At 47.9% G+C, this 23207-nt stretch overlaps 3 protein-coding genes across 7 annotated transcripts in view; 1 reads left to right on the top strand and 2 right to left on the bottom strand.

The window, feature by feature from the left end:
- DNAJC17 (DnaJ heat shock protein family (Hsp40) member C17) overlaps positions 1 to 6505 on the bottom strand; it is a 35189-nt gene extending 28684 nt beyond the window's left edge. Inside the window, exon 1 of one of the 2 annotated variants that reach the window (XM_019802160.2) lies at positions 6302 to 6505. In XM_019802160.2, the coding sequence (XP_019657719.1) occupies positions 6302 to 6379 (78 nt within the window). In that variant the 5' untranslated portion in view covers positions 6380 to 6505. The remainder of the gene's footprint in view (positions 1 to 6301) is intronic. The other variant, XM_002913215.4, reaches the window with a different exon arrangement.
- Positions 6506 to 6624: 119 nt separating this feature from the next.
- On the top strand, positions 6625 to 13076 carry ZFYVE19 (zinc finger FYVE-type containing 19). 4 transcript variants are annotated; one of them, XM_011228002.3, is made up of 11 exons: positions 6625 to 6813; positions 8044 to 8165; positions 8333 to 8386; positions 8772 to 8890; positions 8990 to 9135; positions 9473 to 9581; positions 11185 to 11394; positions 11835 to 11914; positions 12216 to 12314; positions 12429 to 12556; positions 12641 to 13076. In XM_011228002.3, exons 1-11 carry the CDS (start codon positions 6760 to 6762, stop codon positions 12717 to 12719), a joined length of 1200 nt encoding a protein of 399 aa, XP_011226304.1. In that variant the 5' UTR covers positions 6625 to 6759; the 3' UTR covers positions 12720 to 13076. The 4 variants fall into 4 exon arrangements, 3 of the variants coding, with proteins under 3 accessions (XP_011226304.1, XP_034517035.1, XP_019657706.1); XM_034661144.1 differs by having other exon boundaries at positions 12420 to 12556; XR_004625711.1 differs by lacking the exon at positions 12641 to 13076 and having other exon boundaries at positions 11660 to 12314; positions 12429 to 12478.
- PPP1R14D (protein phosphatase 1 regulatory inhibitor subunit 14D) overlaps positions 13064 to 23207 on the bottom strand; it is a 22396-nt gene continuing 12252 nt past the window's right edge. The window contains 3 exon segments of the mRNA XM_034661716.1: positions 13064 to 14266; positions 14473 to 14505; positions 14678 to 14842. Of these exon segments, the coding sequence (XP_034517607.1) occupies positions 14201 to 14266; positions 14473 to 14505; positions 14678 to 14842 (264 nt within the window). The 3' untranslated portion in view covers positions 13064 to 14200.

Genomic DNA, 23207 nt, shown 5'->3' with positions numbered 1-23207 from the left:
TATTCCTACAGCATATTCCTTAAATGCTTTAATGGAACCTCTTCCATTCTCCCTCAACATTCATCATTCACTATACTGTGTGACCTGGCAGAAAGTGGACTGATGTCTTATTCAGCTCTAAACCCCACTATGCCTGCATGGTACCTTGTCCTTGGTGATATATTCCACTCATCTGTAGATCTGAACTGAACAGTGGACTCTGCTGATCCCCAATTTTGTTCTACCCGATTCCCCACCTCCTTTCCACCCAGACTGCTGCAAGAATCACTGAGTCAGCACTGGTCTGTCAGGACTAGAATGAATGAGAAGGGCTGAGGGGTGGAGGGCACCCTTAGATGTGAGTTGTGGGAGACGTGTATTTGACTTTAGTGCTTACAGCGTAAGGAAGGTGAAGGACGATGTTAACAGCAAGAGCTAACATGTAGTGAGTACTCACTCTGGGCCAGGCACCATGCTAAATGCTTGACCTGGATCAAGACTCACAACAATGCTGGCAGGGGGAGGGGCTGTCATCATTCCCGTTTTGCAGACAGGGAAGCCAACGCACAAAGAGGTAAAACATTTGATCAAGGTCACAACTAGGTAAGTCATGGAGTCAATGACTTACAATGACTTTGGAGTCAAAGTCCACTTTCCTAATTATCACTGCTAATAAGTACAAAGGTGATGATTAAAGCACACTAAAAATTCCCAACATTGCTTGATGCTCTGTATTATAATTTCTATCTACTTTCGACATACCGTAGATGTAACAAACAATTCCTGGCCTTACTTGTTGAGATTAGTTAGAAAAACTGTTATTTTCTATACCAAGTTACACTCTCTAAGAAATCATCATCAGATTAGAAAGCATCAACTTCTAGAATTATCAACTTTAATCTCTGCATTCCAAAATGATGGGCCATACGAACAAGAGATGGAGAAGGTAGAAACAGGCAAGTGGGGCAACCCTACAGGGACGCTCTCTTCACATATGTATCCCTAGCACCAGACTCTGCGGCTGACACATGGTAGGCACTTAATAAAAGTCTGTGGAATCAGATGCTCATGAGAAATGTTTCCACGCTCCTCTGAAACACATATGGAGAACAGGAAAGGAAATCAAAAAGAAACAGGGAGAACACTATAAAGTTTGATTTAATAAAGGTCCAGTGTTCTGGGCAGGGCATGAAGCACACAGCATGCTGCTTTCAAGAGCAGGGCGGGGGCCTGCAAGCAGAGAGATGGGCAATCCTGCCGACCTGGTGAGGCTGTAAGTCGGTACTAACTCTCTGAAACACAACTTTGAAAAAGCTTTTAGGGGCACCTGGCTGGCTCAGTCAGTAGAGCATGCAACTCTTGATCTCAGGGCTGTGACTCTGAGCCCCATGTTGAGTGTACAGATAATTAAAAAAAAAAATTTTAGAGGTTTTTAAAGTTGGGTTTATTTTTATTTTTTTAACAATTATTTATTTATTTGACAAAGGAGAGAAAGAGAGTAAGCACAAGTAGGGGGAGCGGCAGAGGGAAAGGCAGAAGCAGACTCCCCGCTGAGCAAGGAGCCCAACAACGGGGAGCTCGATCCCAGGACCCTGGGATCATGACCTGAGCTGAAGGCAGATGCTTAACAGGCTGAGCCACCCGAGGTGCCCCCCCAAAAAAAATTTTTTTAAAGCTTTTAAATATATTTACTTTTGGTCTAGTAATTTCCCTTTGTCACAAAGTATTACTGTCTAAGAAAATAATAACGCATATTCATCCAATCACTGAACGAGTATTTATCGAGCACCTATCAAGTGCTAGATACTGTTCTAGGTGCTAGAGACACAGCAATAAAAAGAGAGAAAGTCCCTTCCTTCCTGGATTTTTTACATTCTAATGGGGGAGACCAATGGCAAGCAGATGGGTACGCAATACACTGTGGTAGTCAGCATTAGTAGTGAGATGTACTACTTAGACATATCTATAGCAGAGTAAGGGTGTGGGGGTACCTAATTTACATTGGTGGTCAGGGAAAGCCTCTCTGAGGGCGTTATACTTGAATAGCAATGAATAAGGTGCAGACATGAGATAAAGATATCCAACTGCCAGAGAAGAATGTCCTAAGCAGAAGGATTTGCAGGTATAGAGGCCCTGAAGCAAGAATGTGTTAGGCGAGTTTGAAAAAAATCACTGGAGGCCAATTTCACACCCAGCAGGAAGGTTATTACTGCCCCCCCCGCGCCCCCCCACCAAAAGAGAAAATAACAAGTGTTGTGGAGGAGAAACTGGAGCCCTTGTGCACTGCTGGTGGGAAGGTGTAATGGTGTAGCTGCTGTGGAAGGCAGTATGGGGTTTCCCCAAAACATGACACGTACAGTTATCATATGATCCAGCGATTCCACTTACGGGTGTAGATCCAAAAGAACTGAAAGCGAAGCTTTAACAGATATCTACACACTTGTGTTCACAGAAGCATTATTCGCAATAGTCAAAAGGTAGAAATCATCCAAATGTCTGTCAACAGATGAATGGATAAACAAAATGTGGTGATGTGGTACATACAGTCAATGAAATATTATTCAAATTTAAAAAGGAGGGCGGTGCCTGGCTGGCTCAGTCGGTAGAGCATGCACTTCTTGATCTCAGGGTTGTGAGTTCAGGCCCCATATTGGGGGTAGAGATTACGTAAAAAAAGAAAAATCTTGAGACGGCTGGGTGGCTCAGTTGGCTAAGTGTCTGCCTTTGGCTCAGGTCATGATCCCAGGGCCCTGGGATCAAGTCCCACATCGGGCTCCTTGCTCAGCGGGGAGCCTGCTTCTCCCTCCCCCTCTGCTGCCGCTCCCCTGCTTGTGCTCTCTCTCTCTCTGACAAATAAATAAAATCTTAAAATATATGTATATTTATAAATATATATATATATATATATATATATNTCTGATTCACATTTTTAAAGGCTCACTCTGGCTGCTGCGTGAAGAGGCTCAAGGGGGCAAGAGCAGAATTAAAGAAAGGGCTAGAAGGCCACTGCATTCACCCTGAGATTAATTCAGAATCTCCTGAGGTTTTGCAAATGGCACTAATTCACGACATACTCTTCATCTTGGCAGGCCTTGGGGCCCTGCTCCAGCAGAGACTGAGTGAGCGAGTGAGTGAGTGGGTGGGTACGGGGAGCATGCGTGCACACATACACAGACATAGGCATGTGCGCATGAGCAGGTAAGAATAAGGGGCTCACTGCTTCAGGTTCTAGCAAGGGACTGAATTCCCAGGGCACGATCCTCTCCCTAGGAGCACTTCCACACCAAATCCAGGTCCTCAATTCAAGACTTTTCTATAAGAAGGTAATACCGTGCCCTGCCTATCTCCTCTGAGGCTGGAATGGGAACAAAAATCTCTACCTAGGAATTGCTGAGTCTCTAAATTACCACCAATGGGTGGTGTTTAGCCCACTTCTGGGCCTACTAGGTTTGTTACACCAGGAGGATAGCAGAGGGGGAAGTTTCATGTACGGAAAGTTGGAACTCACCGTGCCCCTAACTCTAGTAGGGGTAGGTAAACTTTTTTTGTAAAGGCCAAAAATTTTAGGAGGCCACATATGGTCTTTGTCAAACATTCTTCTTTGTGCTGGGTTTGGTTTGGTTAGTTGGTTGTTTTCATTATAAAATATACATAACAGGGGCGCCTGGGTGGCTCAGTCAGTTGAGCCTCTGACTCTTTTTTTTTTTAAGATTTTATTTATTTATTTGACAGAGAGAGCAAGAGGGCACAAGCAGGGGGAACAGCAGAGGGAGAGAGAGACCCGAGCAGGGAGCCCAATGCTGGGCTCGATCCCAGCACCCTGGGATCAGGACCTGAGCCAAGGCAGACGCCTAACCATCTAAGCCACCCAGGCACCCCAAGCCTCTGACTCTTGACTTTAGCTCAGTTCATGATCTCAGGGTTGTGAGACTGAGCCCCAAGTCAGGCAAGTATGGAGCTTGCTTGGGATTCTCTCTCTCCTTCTCTCTGCCCCTCCCCCTGCAGCTCGTGCTCTCTAATATATATATAAATGTTTTACTTTGAAAAATAAAAAATAAGATATACATAACATAAAATTTACCATTTAAACCACTTTTTAACTTTCTTTTTTTTTTTTTTTTTTTAGTGAGAGAGGACTCAAGAGGGGGGCGGGGGGTTGGAGGGCGGGGGGTTGGAGGGAGAGGGGGAGAGAGACCTTAAGCAGGCTCCATGACCAATGCAGAGCCCCAACGTGGGGCTTGATCTCACAACCCTGAGATCATGACCTGAGCTGAAATCAAGAGTCATATGCCTAACCAACTGAGCCACCCTGGCACCCCATCATTTTAACCATTTTTAAGTGTACAGTTCTATGGCATTAAGTACATTCATATTAGTGTATAACCATCACTGCCATTAACCTCCAGAACTTTTTATGTCTTGTAAAACTGAAACTCTGTACCAGTTGAACATTAACTCTTTATTCCACCTCCACCATCCAGACCCTGGCAACCACCATTCTACTTTCTATCTCATGAATCTGACTACTCAAGGAACCTCATATAAGAGGAACCTCACATAAGAAGGTGGCCAGTTGGGTTGCTTCCACCTTTTAGCTATTGTGCATAATGCTACTACGAACATGGGTGTATAAACATCTATTTGAGTCTCTTTCGATTCTTTTGTGTATATACCCAGAAGTGAAATTGCTGGATCATATGATAATACTATGTTTAATTTTTTGATGACTCACCACACTGTTTTCCACACAGATGCACCACCAAGAATGCACAAGGGTTCCAATTCTTCACATCTTTGTCAACATCTGTTACTTTCTGTGTTTGGTTGGTTGTTTTTTTAAATAATAGCCATCGTAAGGGGTGTAAAGTGGTATCTCATCGTGGTTTTGACTTGTATTTACCTAATGATTAGTGGTACTGAACATCTTTCCAAGTATTTATTGGCCATTTATATACCCTCTTAAGGAATTTATTATGTTCTCCTTTATATTACAGTTGTGCTTCCCCTACGAACAGGAACAGTACCGTTTACCCTTTATAAAGAAACTTCTCACATATTCCTTATCTCATCTGAGTGAAAACTGGATACTGGCCTGCTTAGACCTTGGTCTCTTGTCTAGACAGCGGCCTCACCCAACTCTTAGTGGTGGCACATCCACCCACCTCCACCTCTGAGTGATATACACATCAGTGGCTCCCAATTGCCTTCCTCAGAAGTTCTCGATTTCAGGGTTCCAACACACTGGCAGGATTTGGTGCAAAATGTCCAAAGTAATTTCTCACTATTAATGAAGTACAAATTAAACAATTTACAAATGTAGAGCACTCAGAATAGTGCCCAGCACACGGTAAGCACTATATAGGTGTTGGGCACTATTAATGTTAACTTTTAAGAGTTATGAGGCAAGTGTAGAAGATGCTTTTGGTGCTCGGTACACATCCATGGCCAACTTCTGATTTCAGCTGCAGGAGACAGTGATGTGCAAGCTGACAGCATCTCTCCTCCAGGGCTCTATTGATCTCCTTGCTTTTCTGCCCAGAGCTTCCTCGTCTCACAAGCACACACAGCTCACGAAGTACAGGGACATTGGCAGGCACTACTTTTCATCTGATGAATTATCTGCCTCCTTTTCCTACATTGCTGCAACCTCCACCATTATCCAGGAGGAAGATAACAGAAATCCTAATTACAGCTTGATCAATTAGTATCCCACTCCCCGGCACCTTTATCAACACCTTCCCGTGGAACTTCAGACCATCTGCCTTTACTCTTCTGATCCCGCTTTGAGCCCACTAGCACGTTTTCAGAAGGGGAACAATGGGCTAGGCTGGAAAACAGAGATGGCAGTCACAGGTCTCACTGCCAAGAAAGGGATAAGGGAGTGCAGGAGCCTTGAGACAGGCCTTTCTTCCGCCCTAGGCTCTAAGCAGAGTTAAGTCAGCCTTCAGGGGGTGACTGTAAGAAGTACCTCAAGGCACCGAAAAGGCAAAAGCGGACTCAGAGGCTAAGACTGCGCAGGCGCAAGGAGGGGACTAGGGTTCCCTCTCGTGCTCACACAGCTGCCCCTCCTAGGCAAGGGCCAGAGGGAGAGCACAGTACCCCCCGCTAAGAGTCTCCCTTCTGTGCACCCCAATTCCTCGTGAGGCCCTCAGACCATCCAGGAAACGTCTGGGAAACCACCTTCTGAGGCCGTCGGGCTGCCCCTCACTCCCCGCCTAGAGCCGGGCGGAACCTGAAAAGCCGGTGCCAGCGCTGGCGAGGCTCCAAGACAAGAAGGGCCGGCAGGCCGGTCGGATTCGACCCTCCTCGCCACCGTTCTCACCTCTTTGTCCGCCGCTTTCTCCTCGATACCTAGCAGCGCGTACAGGTCCATCTGTAAGAGGTCCTTGGCCACCGCCATGGTTCCAACCCTGACTGGATTCGTACTACAGCTCCCAAGAGTCTAAGCGTGCGTAGGATTTCCCGGGGACTATCATCCCAACCGGCCTAATGGCGCTTAGCCCCCTGGGAAATGTGTTCTGGATCAGGCTTGACTACCTCTGAAGGAAGGGAGCAGTCGGGAATGAACTACGCCTCCCAGCAGCCCCCGCGCCCGCCGCCGCCACTCTCTGTATAGCTTGGCCGACCGCGATTTTCCTGCGGGAGGTCGCAACAAGCCCGCGCGAGGGGGCGTGGGGCGTCGGACGGGGGTGGGGCTTAGTGAAAGTCTAAGGGTCCGGGGAGCTGGCGGGCGCGATCTCTCAGTTTTGCGGAACCTGCGGCGTCTCGCCGGCCACCAGAATGGAGAGTAGGTGCTACGGCTGCGCTGTCAAGTTTACCCTCTTCAAAAAGGAGGCGAGTCTTCTCCCCGCGGGCTAGAGGGCCAGGGAGGATGCGGAGTGGAGGAAAAGCACAGGACTTGAAGTCCGTAGACTTGGTCTTATGGCCCCTTTCCAGCTGTGTGATTTTGATGAAGTCACTGAACCTCAGTTTCCATTTCTGTAAAATGGGGCTAACGCTCCCTCGCTTTCGGGATTGATATGAGGGTCCAGAGAGGTGCTGGAGGTGAAAGTGCCCTATAAACTGTAGAGCACGCTCGTGTCCTTTCTAGAAAGGTAGGCTTTCCTGTCCACCAAGTGTAAGATGCAGCTCTTTCCTTTCCTCCGCTCTGCTCCTCCGCACCCCAGTCTTGCTTACTATCCTGTGACCACTCTCCATCACACTATGCCCGTTACTCACTTTGCTCTGAAACCTTCACCGTCATGCAGTCTGCCCTTACCAGGTTTCTTGAGTTAGATTACTGCCCCTCCTCCTGCTGCCAGGGCACCATAGCAAAGTCTCTTTTGTCCTCTGCACAGGCCCCTAAGTTCTCCTGGTAAACAGCTCAGCTGTGCAGGAGATAGGAGCCAGACTGGATGAATAAATAGCAGTAGGGATGCAGATCCGTGTAGCACTTAGAAACCTGGTTTTTGGAATCAGGGTGGTCAGGGTTCAGATTTGATCTCTGTGTCGTATTCATGGAATGACCTTGTTTTGGGCAAGTTATGTAACCTCTCTGACCCCATCTAAAATAGGAATAATAATGGTGGTCATCAGGATTAAGTAAAGTAGTGTGTATAAATTGAGGATTATATCAGAAGATGAATGTTAAGTACTGAATTTAGCGCCTGGCACACAGTAAGTGCTTAATAAATAGAGGCTATTGTTATCCCATACCGAAGCCAAGCCACCCTCCATCTCTGCTAAGGCAGAGAAGGCAGGGGCTTTGCACTCTCTGACACTCCTTTGTTGAAGAGTCAGTGACTTGCAGCATGAAGTTTTGCCTGTTTGTTTTCTACACCCCAGCATCAGGGAATTGAAGACCGGGTAGAAAGCATGGCAATTTTACATAAAGCTTTACTTGATTTGAATAAAAGACCCTCCACCCCTGTCTCTCCCCAGGCCTTAGGGACCGTATTCCTCATCTTCCTCCCAGCAGTTGGTCAAAACTTCAGTGTCTTCCCTCTCTGTGTGCTTGGAGAGTCCCAGGGAGGAGCCTGCAGGGGTGGGTGAGAGATGGAACCTCCTATTTTATCTTTCTTGTAGTATGGCTGTAAGAATTGTGGCCGGGCCTTCTGTTCTGGCTGCCTTAGCTTCAGTGCAGTGGTGCCCCGGACTGGGAATACCCAACAGAAAGTCTGCAAGCAGTGCCACGAGGTCCTGACCAGGTGAGAAGTTGACATGGGCAAGGGTTTAGCCAAGCATGGGACCAAGCAGCTGGCCAGCCCACACAGCTTTGTGCTCTGTGGCTCAAGATTAGCTCAGGAAGTGTGTGGGGTGGGAGGTACTGACTGGAAGATGGCGGGAATTCTGATACCAGTTTTCTTCTCTATAGAGGATCTTCTCCTGCCAATGCCTCCAAGTGGTCACCACCTCAGAACTACAAGAAGTAAGTGCTGAACGGACAGAGACAAATAGGGATGGGGAAAAGACAAAGGAGCCATAGGGTAGGACTCTCTTCCCAGCCTGTAGATCAATTGAGCACAGGGTCAAGAGTATATCGTCTCTCAGCCTCTGGACTGCCCTCTTGGGCTCAGACAGTAACTCATCAGCCCTCTACCCTGAAACATTTCTTGGTAGGCCTTGTCCTCTCAGCCAGACCCTCCAATTGATCAGCTGGATTGGGCTCCAGGGTGACATGAATGAGGACGACAGAATATTGTCCATTGGAGGCCTCTCTGGATGCCTAGAAGTGATTTGAATAGGAAACAAGAGTGGGTGCCTTCACCCCTCCCTCCTGCATTCTTCAAAAGCCTTATCTCCTTCCCTGCCAGGCGTGTGGCCACCTTGGAAGCCAAGCAGAAGCCCAGCACTCCCCAGAGCCCGGGACGGATCCAACAGGACCAAGTCATCGCCGAGCGCCTAGCACGGCTGCGCCAACAGAACAAGCCCAGTGAGTGGGAGCAGACTGGGTGACTTAAAAGATACCATCCAGGCCTCCTGGGACTAGGATTCCTTGGGATCTTACAAGGCTTCTCCATACCAATTTCAGAGTCCGTGGCCTCACAGGCGGAGATAGAAGCCAGGCTAGCTGCGCTGAGGGATGAACCCCGGGGTTCCATCCCTTCCACCCAGGAAATGGAGGCACGGCTTGCTGCACTGCAGGGCAGAGTTCCACCTTCTCAGACTTCCCAGCCTGTGAGTGCTTGGGGGGACAGGGGTCCTAGGATCAGGACCTTGCAGAAGCCCAGATACATGTATGCTTATGCACTCTGTAGGAATTGGCAAAACCTCCCACCCTCACCTCTTGATCCTCAGGCCCACTGCGAGGCCAGGGAACCAGAGACAAGCAGCAGGGTGGGGTGGGGCAGGAAAGAATGGCCAGATCCACTCGATTATGGGGGCCCTGGATTAGCCCCCTTTCCCTGAGCTTTGGAAACTCTTCCGCATCCCCCCCAACCCAGACAGTTCTGCACCTTACTGTGTTGCTTTCCCCCCTCCCCTGCTCCCCACTGAAGTTGCCCCCTCTGAGCAGGCACATCAGCCACCAGACAGCAGGACCCAAGCTGAGCAGGCGCAGGATCTCCTGACACAGCTGGCGGCAGAGGTGGCTATTGATGAGAGCTGGCAACGAGGACGCCCAGGTAACTTCTCCATCTGGGTCCCCCAGGAACGTGCCCCCGACTCTTTCCCCAAGTAGGACGGGCTCTGCTGCCCACCCTCTGGGACACAAATATAAATCAGAGAACAATCAACATTGTAAATTAGGGTTTGCTCCAACAGGAGCCAGTGTAAGCCTCGTGGATAAATGTGTAAGCTTTAGAATCAGACAGTGATTTCTTATTCTACCACTTAAACTAGCTCTGTGACCCTGAGAAAGACCTAAGTCTCACTATCCTCATCTATAAAATGGAAGTATATGTGCTAAAACCCGCCTCACGGGGAAATCATGAATAGTGAGATAATCTAATAAGCACTTAAGGCCCTACCTGGCTCATAGTGAGTGTTCAGCGAATGTTCTCTGCAATGATGATGATGATAAGGATGAGGAAGAGGTTATTTGAATTTGATTAAAATTCACTGAAATTTGGGGCACCTGGGTGGCTCAGTCGGTTAAGCGTCTAACTCTTGATCTCAGCTCAGGTCTTGATCTCAGGGTTGTGAGTTCGAGCCCTGCATTGGGCTCCATACTGGGCGTGGAGCCTACTTAAAAAAAAAACAACAACTCATTATAATTCAAAGAAATTTAAAACTCAGTTCCTCAGTGGTACCAGCCACATTTCAAATGCTGTTGAACTCCAATCTTGGACAGCACAAATACAGTGATATGGAACATTTCTGTTATCATAAAAAATTCTATTGGACAGTGCTCTTCAAGTGCTTTGGAGCAAGGGTTCTTAACCAGGGATGATTTTCCCGCTGGGGCCCATACAGCAATATCCAGAGATGCTCTGCTTGTCACAGCTTAGGGGGTGCCACTGGCGTGGAGGCTAGTGATGCTGCCCAACACCCTAGAACGCACAGGGCAGCCCCCACAATAGAGAACCGTCCTGTCCAAAGTGTCAGTGAACCAGGGTTGAGAAGCCTGAGTTAGAGACCTAATCTCACTGACTATCCTCCGTAATCTCGTACATACTATCATTACCCATATTTTATGAACAAGGAAACTGAGGCCTGGTGAGTTTAAGGAGCTTGACCAAGGCCACAGGTATGAAGTGGCAGAGCTGGGACTTGAACCCAAAGCTGTCTGATTTTGAACCTCTTGCTCTGAAACGCTGAGCTAAAGGGGACCGTGTCGGAGCCACACCCACTCGGGTAGAAGTCTTCCTGCCTAGTGCCATAGAAAACCTCACCTTCTCTCATGTCCCCTCTGTGCTGTTCTCTGGAAATACTCAGGCCAGCCTGTAAGGCAGAAAGACTGGCTGAGGCTTAGTGTCCCCATATCTCATCTTTTTGGGCAGTGACGCTCATACCATGGGATACCCATCCTAAGGGCAACATGTAAAAATATCAAGAGTGGGGATGGATATAGTTGAAAAAAAAAACCACGCCCAAGATTACTAGTATTTTACATTGGAAAAGTGGAGGAAAGATTCATTTTATTGGTAATAGAAACCACAGGAGCTAATGCTGAAGAAAAACACTGATAATCTATGGTTTTTAAAGGAGGTTGAGAAACAGGCTCACTGGCTTCTGATGAGAGATCTTGGAATGTCTCTGCCTCCCTGACTGCTTCTCTCCTTCCAGCTGCCTCTGTCCAGAATGACCTCAACCAAGGTGGCCCAGGGGGCCAGAGTACTAATTCCAAGGGGCAGGCCACCTGGTCCCTGGAAGAGGAGAAAAGCAGGCTGCTGGCTGAGGCAGCGGTTGAGCTGCGGGAAGAGAACACGAGGCAGGAGAGGATCCTGGTCCTCGCCAAGCGCCTGGCTGTGCTGCGGGGCCAGGACCCCGATAAAGGTAGAGGCTGGGAAGCAGCAGCTCACTCTGTCCATCAGGCAGGGCCCCCACACAGACCCCCAGGCCAACCTCTACAAAACGGCCACTCCTGGCCATGCTGAGTCAGGTGCTGGGAATTCCTGTGCCCAGGGGTCTGTCGAGCCCTGTCTAGAGCCACAAGGAAGGGACTGGGGCAAAGGAGTGGAAAAGGAATACATAGCAGCCATCAGGGGCCTGGGGCCCTCAGTGCCTTCAGGTGCAAAGTCTTCTGTTTCCTGTCCCCCAGCCCTGCAGAGTGGGGCAGCTAGGGCAGGATCTGATCAGTGGCGACAGAGGCTGCCTAGCTCTGGAACAAGTGCCACTAGAAAGCAAACCAGCTCCTGGGGGCAAAAGTACAGCTACTCAGGTGAACTCTGTCCATGTTACTCCTCCTGCCCTGCTCCCGTCGTTCCTTCTTCAAGTGACCCTCCAGGACTATCGCCTCCCAGACAGTGATGATGATGAGGATGAGGAGACGGCCATCCAGAGAGTCCTGCAACAGGTGGGCCCTGCCTTACCCACCTGACCACCCCTTGTCCTGTCCTGGTCTCACTGCCCCACCCCCCACCTGGCCCCATTCACCCTGCCTCCGCTCTCGTGCTGAAGGGCCACTGCAGCTCCTGTTCTGGCTGGGGCCCCACTGTCCCTATGACCCAGACCGGCCTACTGGTCCCTGGAGATGGGGTATCATAAAGGGAGATGGGTTGAGAAGCTAAGGCCACAGAACACAGAAATACTCATGGGGAAGAGAGTCAGGGTCCAGACCTGGAACAGGGAGCTGCACCTCTTTGCCCTGTCCACAGCTCACCGAAGAAGCTGCCCTGGATGAGGCAAGTGGCTTTAACATCCCTGTGGAGCCCGCTGTCCGAGCCCGGGCCCAGCCCTGCAGGGCAGAGCCTGAGGTGAGAAAAGCCCCTGGCTGCCACCACAGCCTCCCTCCCTGCCTGGCCACCTGCCCCTGCAGCGGTCTGCCACACATCTTACTTCCCTCCCCCATTCCTCTCTGGGCCCGGCAGGCCCAGGCCATGGCCGCCAGGCCCGAGGCCGAGGAAGAGGAGCTCCCCTGGTGCTGCATCTGCAATGAGGATGCCACCTTGCGCTGCGCTGGCTGCGACGGGGACCTCTACTGCGCCCGCTGCTTCCGGTGAGGGCCGGTGGCATGTTCTGTTCCACTGGGAGAAGTCGAGGGCCACCCGTGATCCCTGACCTGTCTTTCTCTGCTCCACAGGGAAGGCCACGATGCCTTTGAAATTAAAGAGCACCAGACGTCTCCCTACTGCCTGCCGAGCGCAGGCCTAGAGTACTGAGGAAACCAGGCACGCTAGCCCACGGGCAGTTGTGCAGGCTGGCGCCCCCACCCCTGGGCCCAGCCCCAGGGCACCCGATGGGAGAGCGAGTCAGGCTAGACTGCTCATGGATGTGCCCTTTCCTGAGCCTCAGTGTCCCCGGAAGAAGACAGGATTCTCCATTCGAGATGATGACGAGGGAGAGCCAGAGGGAAGGCAGAAGTCAGGAGCCTGCCAACAGCCAAGCCTGGACTGGGAGTGAGGCATGGTGGGGAAAGATGAGACTGGATCTAAGGATGATGAGCCTTGAAACTTGCTCAAGGCTCAGGGCCCTTCCCCGGCACTTAGTGGATCTAATAAAAAATGTTGCTGTCTTAAGTCCAGCATCTCTTATCTCTAGAACCCTGTGGGCTCTGAGCCTGGGCCCCAGGAGAGGTGGCAAGAGCAGGACTTCCACTCAAAGTCCAGTCCTGTGGAGTGGGGGAAAAGGTGGGGCCACGCTGCAGGTGTCTCCAGGCAGGAATAGCCCCATCCATCCCGGAGGCTCACATGAAGTGGCCAATGCATATTCGTTCACCTGATCTGCACTGTGCATCCAGCGCTGGGCAGCCCAGCGTAGCGCCCAAGCCCCACCATCTGGATCCCTCAGGCTCCGTAGTACTCAGACAGTGCATGCACAAACAGTGAATGGCCGCTTTCTGCCTTACTCCCAAAGGATGCCACCTCCCCAAGGTCCTGTCCCAACCTGCCAGCCGCTCAGATGCAGTATCTTTCCAGCAACACGCTCCTGAGCCGACTCCTGGCTTCTCAGCCTCCCCTTTACACCTCTCTGCTTAGCTCTGGCTTTTTCTCTTTCTGCTGCTGGCTGAAGCCAGCTCACAACAGTCCTCAACCTGATGCTTCCTGACTCATCTAGGGGGACAGGAAGGTTTAGCCTGCCCTGATGTCCCCAGACCCAGCTAGGTTTTCCCTGGTACCTCTCCTCTGGGATTCAAAACTAGTCTTTGCCACTTGGGCTCCTGTTGTTGGTGATGCCAGATGCTGTGTGTTCTAGTCTGGTGCCCTCTGCTTGGCCTCTGGGCCTTGCTAGATCATGAGCTCTAAGGAGAACTGTGACCTTCTTTGAATTCTCAAGGCCAATTTGGCTAGATGGACGGAGGATGTGTGGACAGAGCCTGGTGGCTCAGGATGCTGGCCCTCTGGTTTATCACTTTACCTCCCCTCCCCATCCCTCAGGAAAGATATGCTCCACATTCCATTCAGCTGGGACTCCCCAAAGGCTTTATCCACTTGGCTGCCGAGGAAAGTACTGGGCAACAGCCAGGAATGGCTTCCAGAAAGCCCAGCTGTGACTACACATACACCAGGAGTATCCAAATGTCCCTTGTCATCCTTCGTGTTCCTTGTCTGTGTCCCACGGGGCCATTTCCTCTCAGCCCAGGATTCAGAGGTTCGGGGCACGCTTGGCAGTGCTAAGTCTGCTGAAGGTAGTCTCACAAGGCTTATTTCTGAGGCCGACTGAGTCTCCGGAGTTTCTTGAGTTGACTGAGCAGCTCAGAGATAAAAGGCTGAGAGAGAAATGGGTGAGATCAAAGCATGGCATCACACCCACCCACCATACTGCCCTCCCTAATCTCCCCTGACTCCAGGTCTCCAGAGCTGGGGAAGGGGAGAAGCACCAAGAGCCAAGCCTTCCTCTCAAATCCTCCTCTTCATTAGCTGCTTCCCCTCCGGGTCCCTCTTACCCCCAGACCTGCAGAGCATCATCCCTTACCTCTGTGGGGCGGGGGCAGTTTCGGAGAATAGCCTGGGTGGAAGAGAGCAAAGAGTGGGTCCCTGAGCCACAGCACTTTCCCACAAGCCTCCACTCAGCCCTCCCAGGAATCCTCCCCTCTGAACTGGTTCTCCCCACACCACTCAAGAAGGCAAAACCTGGGTTCCTGGGTTCCTCCCGCTCTAAGCCCAGCCCCGCATTCTACCTCCAAGTGAGTCTTCTGTTCCTCTGTGGATAGTTCCATGAGAGCCTCCAGGTCAATCTCAGGCTCAGAAGGAGTTGGTTGGTCCTGTTTGGGAATCACATGGGGCTCAGAGGGGCCTGGCCAGCTGGTGCTGGAGCGGAAGTCAGTCAGGGGCTCCCCCATCTCCTACCCTGCTTCCCACATTCAGTCTATCTCCTCACCTTCCTCAAACCACCCGTTCATTCTCCCATTCAACACTTACCGAGGACCTACTACCTTCTATCTGACACAGGGCTAGGGTTCTTTTAAAATAGTGCCTGTTTGGACATGTGGGTGGCTCAGTCAGTTAAGCATCTGCCTTTGGCCAGGTCATGATCTCAGGGTCCTGGGATGGAGTCCCACCCACATCGAGCACTCTGCTCAGTGGGGAATCTGCTTCTCCCTCTCATTCTTCCTGTGTACTCTCCCTCCCTCTCTCTCTCAAATAAATAAATAAATAAATAAATAAATAAATAAATAAAATCTTTAAAAAAAAAAAAGAGTGCCTGTTTAATTTCAGAAGTTACGCACATTGTTGGTAAGGATATAAAATGGTACAGCTGCTTTGGAGAACAGTTTGGCAGTTCTTTAAAATGTTAAATATAGAGTTACCACCTGACCCAGCAGCCCCATTCCTAGGTCTGCTCCCAAGAGAAATGACGTGTCCACACAAACACCTGCACGTGAATGTTCATGGCTGCATTATTTGTAAGAGCCAAAAGGTGAAAACAACACTTATCTCCGTCAACCAATGAATGGATAAATAAAATATAATGTAGCCATAAATTATTACTCAGCAATAAAAGGAACAAAGCATTGTTTTATGCTAAACATAGACCAGCCTTGAAAACATTATGTTAGTGAAAGAAGCCAGTTCCAAAAGGCCATATGTTATATGATTCAATTTGTATGAAATGTCCAGAATAGGGAAACCCATAGAGACACAAAGTAGATTACTGGTTGCCTCGGGCTGGGAGTGGTAGTGGTAAGGAATGAGGTGTGACTGCTAACTGGTATAGGGTTTCTTTCTGGGGTGATAAAATGTCCTAAAATTCAACTGTGGTTGTACAACCCCGAAGACACTTAAAACTATTGGAAGTGTACACTTTAAGGGGGTGAATTGTATGGCATGTAAATCATATCTCAATAAAGCTGTCTTTAAAAGTTATCATAGTCAGTGAAATAATTGAAAGAATACAGAGCTTATAAAATTAAAAGTGAAAGAAGCTCAAGAAAATGAGATGACAATCCACAGACTGGGAGAAATTATTTGCAGAGGATATATCTGATAAAGGACTACTATCCAAAACAGACAAAGAATCCTTGAAATGCAACAATAAGAAACAACCCAATAGAAAAATGGGCCAAAGATCTGAACAGATACCTCACCAAAGATATGTGGATGGCAAACTGCCTAAGAACTGTTCAACATCATATGTGATTAGGAAATTGCAAATTAAGACAACAATGACATACACTACATACCTATCGAATGGGCAAAAAATCCAAATCCAAATGCTGATGAGGATATGGAACAACAGGAACCTTCATTCACTGCTAGTGGGAATGCCAAATAGTACAGCCACTTTGGAAGGCATTTTGGCAGTTTCTTACAACTCTTACTACATGGTCCAGTGATCAAGCTCCTTAATACCTACCCAAGTGAGTTGGAAACATATCCGCACAAAAACCTGCATAAAGATGTTTATAGCAGCTTTACTTATCATTGCCAAAACTCAGAAGCAATGAATCTGTCCTTCAGTAGGTAAATGGATAAATCAACAGTGGCACACCCAGACAATGGAGTATTATTCAGCTGTCAAGCCATGAAAAGCCCTAAATGAACTGTAAACACACAGAATAAGTGAAAGAAGCCAATCTGAAATTGGCCAGTCTGGACGCCTGGATGGCTCTGTCAGCTAAGCGCCTGCCTTTGGCTCAGGGCCTGATCCCAGTGTCTTGGGATCGAGCCCCGCATCGGGCTCTCTGCTCAGCCAGGAGTCTGCTTCTCCCTCTGCCTGCCACTCCCCCTGCTTGTACTCTGCGCGCTCTCTCTGACAAATAAATAAATACAATCTTTAAAAAAATGAAAAAAAAATGAAATTGGCCAGTCATACACACTGCATGATTCCAACTATACAACATTCTGGAAGATGCAAAACTCTGGAGATAGTAAAAAGATCAGTGGGATTAAGGGGGAAAGTGGGATGAATAGGTGGAGCACAGAGGATTTTTAGGGCAGAGAAAATACTCTATACGATACTATCATGGCAGACGCATGTCCTTACATATTTGTCCAAACCCTTTGAAGGTACAACACCAAAAGTAGACCCTATTATAAGCTATGGCCTTCGGGTGATTTTGACGTGTCAATGTAGGTTCACTGATTGTAATGGTGTACTGCTCTAGTGGGGGATGCTGACAGTGGGGGAGGCTGTGCCTATGTGGAGGCCCAGGGGAACATGGGAACTCTGTACTTTCTGCTCAGTCTCCCTGTGAACCTAAAACTGCTCTAAAAATTAAGTCTATTAAAAAAGATGTCAATTCAGTGGCGAAGTTTTCATAAACTTAGAGATTTACTGCTTCATCAAGAACTTTCTAAAGTGAAAGTAACACGTTGGTGAAGAACACGACGCCTGGTGTTAGGAGTTAGTTGGACAATTAGGTAGTCAGGGCCAGGGTCCCCAACAAGAAAACAGGCAGCCGGGACAGCTAAGACCAAACTGCCCTAGCAGCCTGTTTTACAGCTTAGACGAGACCACAACAGCATCCTGTCTAGTAGCCTCTGCAGAAGTGACTTTTGCAAAACATCCTGAAACAAAACAATTAACCGTAAAACATCTGTCACTATCACAAGTTGAGGCAGTTAGTCTCCAAAGGTCAGCCCCAAAGACCATCGACTCGTGAACAATGACCCCATAGGTAGATCAAAGCCCCAAGTGGCACAGCTTAGCAGCCAATCCACAGGGGCCCCACACTCAGGATGCTCAAGATAGTTGTGCAAAAGAGCTTATAAAACCCCCTAGATTTGAACGCCAAAACGGCAACCGTCTCAGGTCCCCTCCCTGTCTGGGGGCTTTGTACTATTGCTCAATGAACTTTGCCTTGCTGCCCACCACTCTTCGGTCTTCGTCTTCATTCTTCAAAGCAGCGTGACCAAGAACTGCGGGCTCTAAGGGAATAAAAATTCCTGTAACACTAGTACAGGTGGGTGCCACTTTCCTTCTTGTTTTCTTTTATTTTTTTTAAAGATTTTATTTTTATTTATGTGACAGAGAGACAGCCAGCGAGAGAGGGGACACAGCAGGGGAGTGGGAGAGGAAGAAGCAGACTCCCAGTGGAGGAGCCTGATGTGGGACTCGATCCCAGAACGCCCGGGATCACTCCCTGAGCCGAAGGCAGACGCTTAACGACTGCGCTACCCAGGCGCCCCTCCTTCTTGTTTTAAAGTTTATTTATTTAAGTAATCTCTTCACCCAACATGGAGCTCAAACTCACAACCCCAAGATCAACAGTCGCATGCTCCTCAAACAGAACCGGCCAGGTGCCCCCATGGCCACTTTCTGGATTCACGCTAGGGGCCACCCTTGTTTTTGCATTACCAGTACAAATGTCAACATAGTGAAAAAGCCAAATGACATCTCAGTATTATTACGAAAATAAACAGGAACCCTCCCGAAGGGTCACCAGAATATACTTCAACAACTGCTGCCTTATTCATTTTTCTATGGGTTGTTTAGTATTTTCTTATTAAGAAGTCTTTTTTAAAAATTCAGATTAGCCCTAGCATTCATTCCACATATGATGGAAATACCTTTTTTTTAAGATTTAAAATTTTTTTAATTTATTTCTTTATTTGCTTATTGAGAGAGAGAGAGAGAGAGTACAAATGGAGAGAGGAGCAGAGGGAGAGGGAGAGAGAGAATCTCAAGCAGACTCCCTGCTGAGCGCAGAGCCCGATGAGGGGCTCGATCTCACAACCCTAAGATCATGACCTGACCCGAAATCAAGAGTCTGATGCTTAACTGACTGAGCCACCCAGGTGCCCCTGGAGATACCATTTATGTGTGGGGAAGGAGTTGGGGAAATACATGTTTATATAGCTGAATGTAACTATTGATCTTTTCCAGTTGGATTTTGCTGCTGTTTCTCCTCCCCTTCCCCCACTCCTTGCCACCCCTTCTTTCTTCTTCTTTTAATGCTTAGTAAGTTCTTCTCATACTGATTTGAATAAATATTTGATATTTACCTTTATGTTTTCTAAAGGTTTGATAATTTCACCTTTTCCTTTTGATTATTTAATCCTTTGAAATCTTTCTACTCAACAAATATGCGTCCAGTGACTACTATTAACATGGTACCATGAACTTGGTAATGTCAGTGAACAAAACAAAGATCCTGTCCTCCAAGAGTCCACATGTTAGAAGCAGTCTAGGAGACATAATAGAAACAGATACAATAAGTAACTAATGTATAATTTGTTGAAAGGCTATTTGGGGGAACTTTTTGAATGATGGAAATGTTCCATATCTTGACTGGGGTAGTGGTTACATATGGCAAAGTGCACCCCAATGTACACTTCAAATTTTATTCTCTGTCAGTTATACCTCAATAATTTGATGTTTTTTAAAACAGAAAGAAAAAAGAAAAAGAAGCCTCCCCTGCCCTCTCATTCCTCCAACTGCCAACAGGTAACTACTGTTAACAGTTTTGGTCCTTCCATGGCTTTTTAAAATAAATAGTGCTAGGGTTCTAAGTTAGCTCTTTCACCCTAAGCTCTCGACTTTCCTTTTTGCTTCCTTAGTTTCCAGCTCACCTGGTTCAGCCTTCATTCATTTAATGCATATTTACTGAGAGCATGCTATGCACCAAGTATTGTGATGAGTACTAAGGCCATAACAGCAAGACAGACACATATAATCCTGCCCTTGAAAAGCTTATGGTCTCCTGAACGATACAGACAAGTGAAATGGCAGTTATAATACAGAGTGATAAGCACTCTGATGAGATACTTTGAGAACACATGGAAGGGGAACCTAACCAAGCCTGGGGTTCAGGAAGGGTTCCTGGAGGAAGCGGCTTCTAATCTGAGACCTGAAGGCTGAGTAAGAGTTAACCAGATATTTATATTTCTGGAAATGATGGGGTAACAGGGGCTGTATTTATTCTCACAACATAAGTAGCTAGAAAACTAGACAAAAATATATGGACAGTGTTTTCAGTCATTGGACAACAGGTTGCTCAGGACTACCTGAGAGAGAAGGGAAACAGAAGAGGCAAACACTGTAATTGCCCTGTATTCCTTCCTGGAGGCAATTTCCAGACCACAGAGCAGAAAGGGAGGCCCCAAGCGGAGCGCAGTGGTCTTGCTATATCAATGTGACAGAGATCAGAGTTCAGTGCTGAGGTGGCTGGAAGTTGCTAGACACAGTTGTGGAGAGAAGGGAGTTATGAAGAAAGAGACCTGCAGAAATACGCATAAGGGTTCTCTTGAGTCTTTGCTGAACACAAGATGCATATTCATAGGGTAAAGCTTCACAAGGCCAGGCAGTGTGAGTCACCGAAGGCCCAGAGATGAACAGACCTCACACAGGACTGGGAGGCAAATCAGGTTCCACCCAGCCAGAGGGGACAGTCATCACTGATCATGCAGGAACTTAGTACAGACCTTGGAAGGGCCCTACTTTACTAGGGGTTAAATTATTCTCCAGATTAAAGGCTACTCTAGACTCAATGTAACTTAAAAACAAGCTTCAGAAGAATCAAACTGAGCCACAAATAACTAAACTGCCTATTAGAACAAGGCCTAATGCTTTCAAGGAAGAAAAAAAAAATCCAGTTACCCAGTAACATAAAACTCATAAAACATCCAGTATCCCAACAAAAATCACTAGTCATACCAGAACCAGAAATGTGACCTACAAAGAAGAGAAAAATCAGTTAATAGAAGCAGACCCAGAAATGCCAGAGATGGTGGAATTAGCAGATGAGGAAAACATGAACACAGTAATGAGAAAAATGAAATATATGAGAAAAAACCAAATGGAGCATGTAGAGATGAAAAATACAATATTTTTTAAAGATTATTTTTAAGTAATCTCTACACGCAACATGGAGCTCGAACTCACAACCCTGAGATCAAGAGTCACATGCTCTACCAACTGAGCCAGCCAGGCATCCTGAAAGATACAATATTTTTTTTTAAGATTTTATTTATTTATTTGACAGAGAGAGAGAGACAGACAGACAGCGAGAGGGAACACAGGCAGGAGGAGTGGGAGAGAAAGAAGCAGGCTCCCAGTGGAGGAGTCTGATGTGGGGCTCGATCCCAGGACTCTGGAATCACACCCTGAGCTGAAGGCAGACGCTTAATGATTGAGCCACCCAGGCGCCCCATACAATATTTTTAATGAAAAACTTATTGGATGGAGTTAACAGCATATTTAGATGTTGCCAAAAAAAAGATCAGTTCAACCTGAAGATACAGTGACAGAAACTAGCCAAAATGAAATCACAGAAAGAAAAAAACCTTGCGGCGGGTGTGGGGAAGAAGAAGAGAACAGAGTCTTGATGACCTGTGGTGTGATATCAAGTGGTCTCACCTATGTGCAGCTGGAATCCCAGAAGGTGGAGGGTGGGGCTGAATAGTAAAGCTGCATTCTAATTATAGAATTCTACCTCTAAAAAAGTACTAGTCTGGCCCCCCAAAAAAACCTTTTCATATCATGTAGGATATTATCCACATGTATTTTGAATATAAGGTAGTATATTATTGAGAGTCAGATTGCAACTGCAGTCTGGAGTTGAGAATATGGGCTGATATCCTAATCCAAATATTCTTGCCCTCAAGTACTTTTTGAATTCTCAGTAAATGAGTGGATACATCAAACAACTGCTGAGATGAACAAGTGTGGTAAAGTTGTGACTCGCTATTTCATGAAGGGGTTTCCTGTCAGATGGTGCCTGATTTTGACACCGTTCTAGCCTTCACTCCATCCTCAGTCCCCTTCCTCCCGATGTCTCTGCCATGGGAACCAGCAGTGGAGTAAGGCTCAGGGAGGAGCTAGCAAGGGCTTGTTTCACATGTTCGTGATGCCATATATCTGACATCAAAATGCCAGCTGCCACCAGAAAAAGACAGTGTCACAGAAGTTATAGGAAAGGAATGTTTGCAAAACTCTAGGGTGGTCAACAGTACCCTGTGCTGATGTGTACATTAGATTTGGCCCCAAGACAGTGACTGGTGACCTTGGCAAGAGCTCTCAATAGAATGATGGGAACAGAAGCCAGATCTCAGTGGTCTGAATAGTGATAGGAAGGGGAAAGGTAAGTAAAGGATGTGACTGTGGACAAATTCTTTAAGAAGTCTTTCGTAGGGGCGCCTGGGTGGCTCAGTTGGTTAAGCAACTGCCTTCGGCTCAAGTCATGAACCTGGGGTCCCAGGATGGAATCCTGCATCGGGCTCCCTGCTCAGCAGGAAGTCTGCTCTTCTCTCTGACCCTCCTCCCTCTCATGCTCTCTGTCTCTCACTCTCTCTCTCTCTCAAATAAATGGATAAAATGTTTAAAAAAGAAAAAAAAGGAAGTCTTGTCCTAAAGGAGACATACTGGAGGCAGGATCTGGAGGGGGCTCGTGGCCGATCAAGAGTCTCCTTAAAATAGGAGAAACTCATGAGTGTTTATATTCTTGCTTAGAAGCCAAATCCACACTTCACCTCTGGACAATAGGAGCACGAGGGCCCCAAGTCTGTTTGTTTTGCTGAACCCAGACTGGGTTCCTCTTAAGACCCCAAAGCAGATTTTATACCCAGGGAGAAGAGGTGGGGCCCTCCATCAGAATGAGGTTGAATCCCATTAAACCAAACTGAACGAGGAATGATGCATGCCTGGAGCCAGCACCTGCAGGGCTATCCAAGGTGGGCATGTTGGGGAGAGCCTGCTGCATGCAGACAGGCTCTGTGAAGACAGAACTGGGGCAGGGTAAGCCTGGAGACACTGTTGCCTCAATCTCTCCCAAGATGACTAGCCACCTGGGGCTTCCCCAGCCACTTGGCTGCTTCCTGCTGAAAAGCGCAGGGATTGGGAGAGGAACTGCCACCTAGCACCTTTGGACAATTGCCATGGCAACCACAGGCCAGGTATTTTATTTCGGTCATTGCCTGGGAGTGGTCCTCCCACATATCCTGTTTTCCGATGTTATGAACTCATTATTTTATACTCCTCCCACCCACCCCCCCTTCCCCATGTTGATCTTGTAAAAACAAGTTCTTTATCTTTGAGGTCCTATTATTTGTCTGATGCGGGGACAAATTTGCTCTGAGGTGTCTGAAATATGAGACTTTTTATGCAAGTGCACAACAATCTGAAACTGAAACTGATCCAGAGAGGGAGGGTGCTGGCAGGAGAGAAGGGCAGTGGAGGCAGAGCAGAAGCAGGCCAAGGAAGTGTGCCTCTCCTGCTCCCAGCTCCAGAGCATCTCCCTCCCCTGTACCAGGGAGCCCAGGATGCTGCTG

The sequence above is a fragment of the Ailuropoda melanoleuca genome, chromosome 5, assembly GCF_002007445.2.
Source record: "Ailuropoda melanoleuca isolate Jingjing chromosome 5, ASM200744v2, whole genome shotgun sequence".
Taxonomy (NCBI): Eukaryota; Metazoa; Chordata; class Mammalia; order Carnivora; family Ursidae; genus Ailuropoda; species Ailuropoda melanoleuca.
The sequence above is the reverse complement of the archived record's forward strand: the minus strand, read 5'-3'. Positions and strand labels throughout refer to the sequence as shown.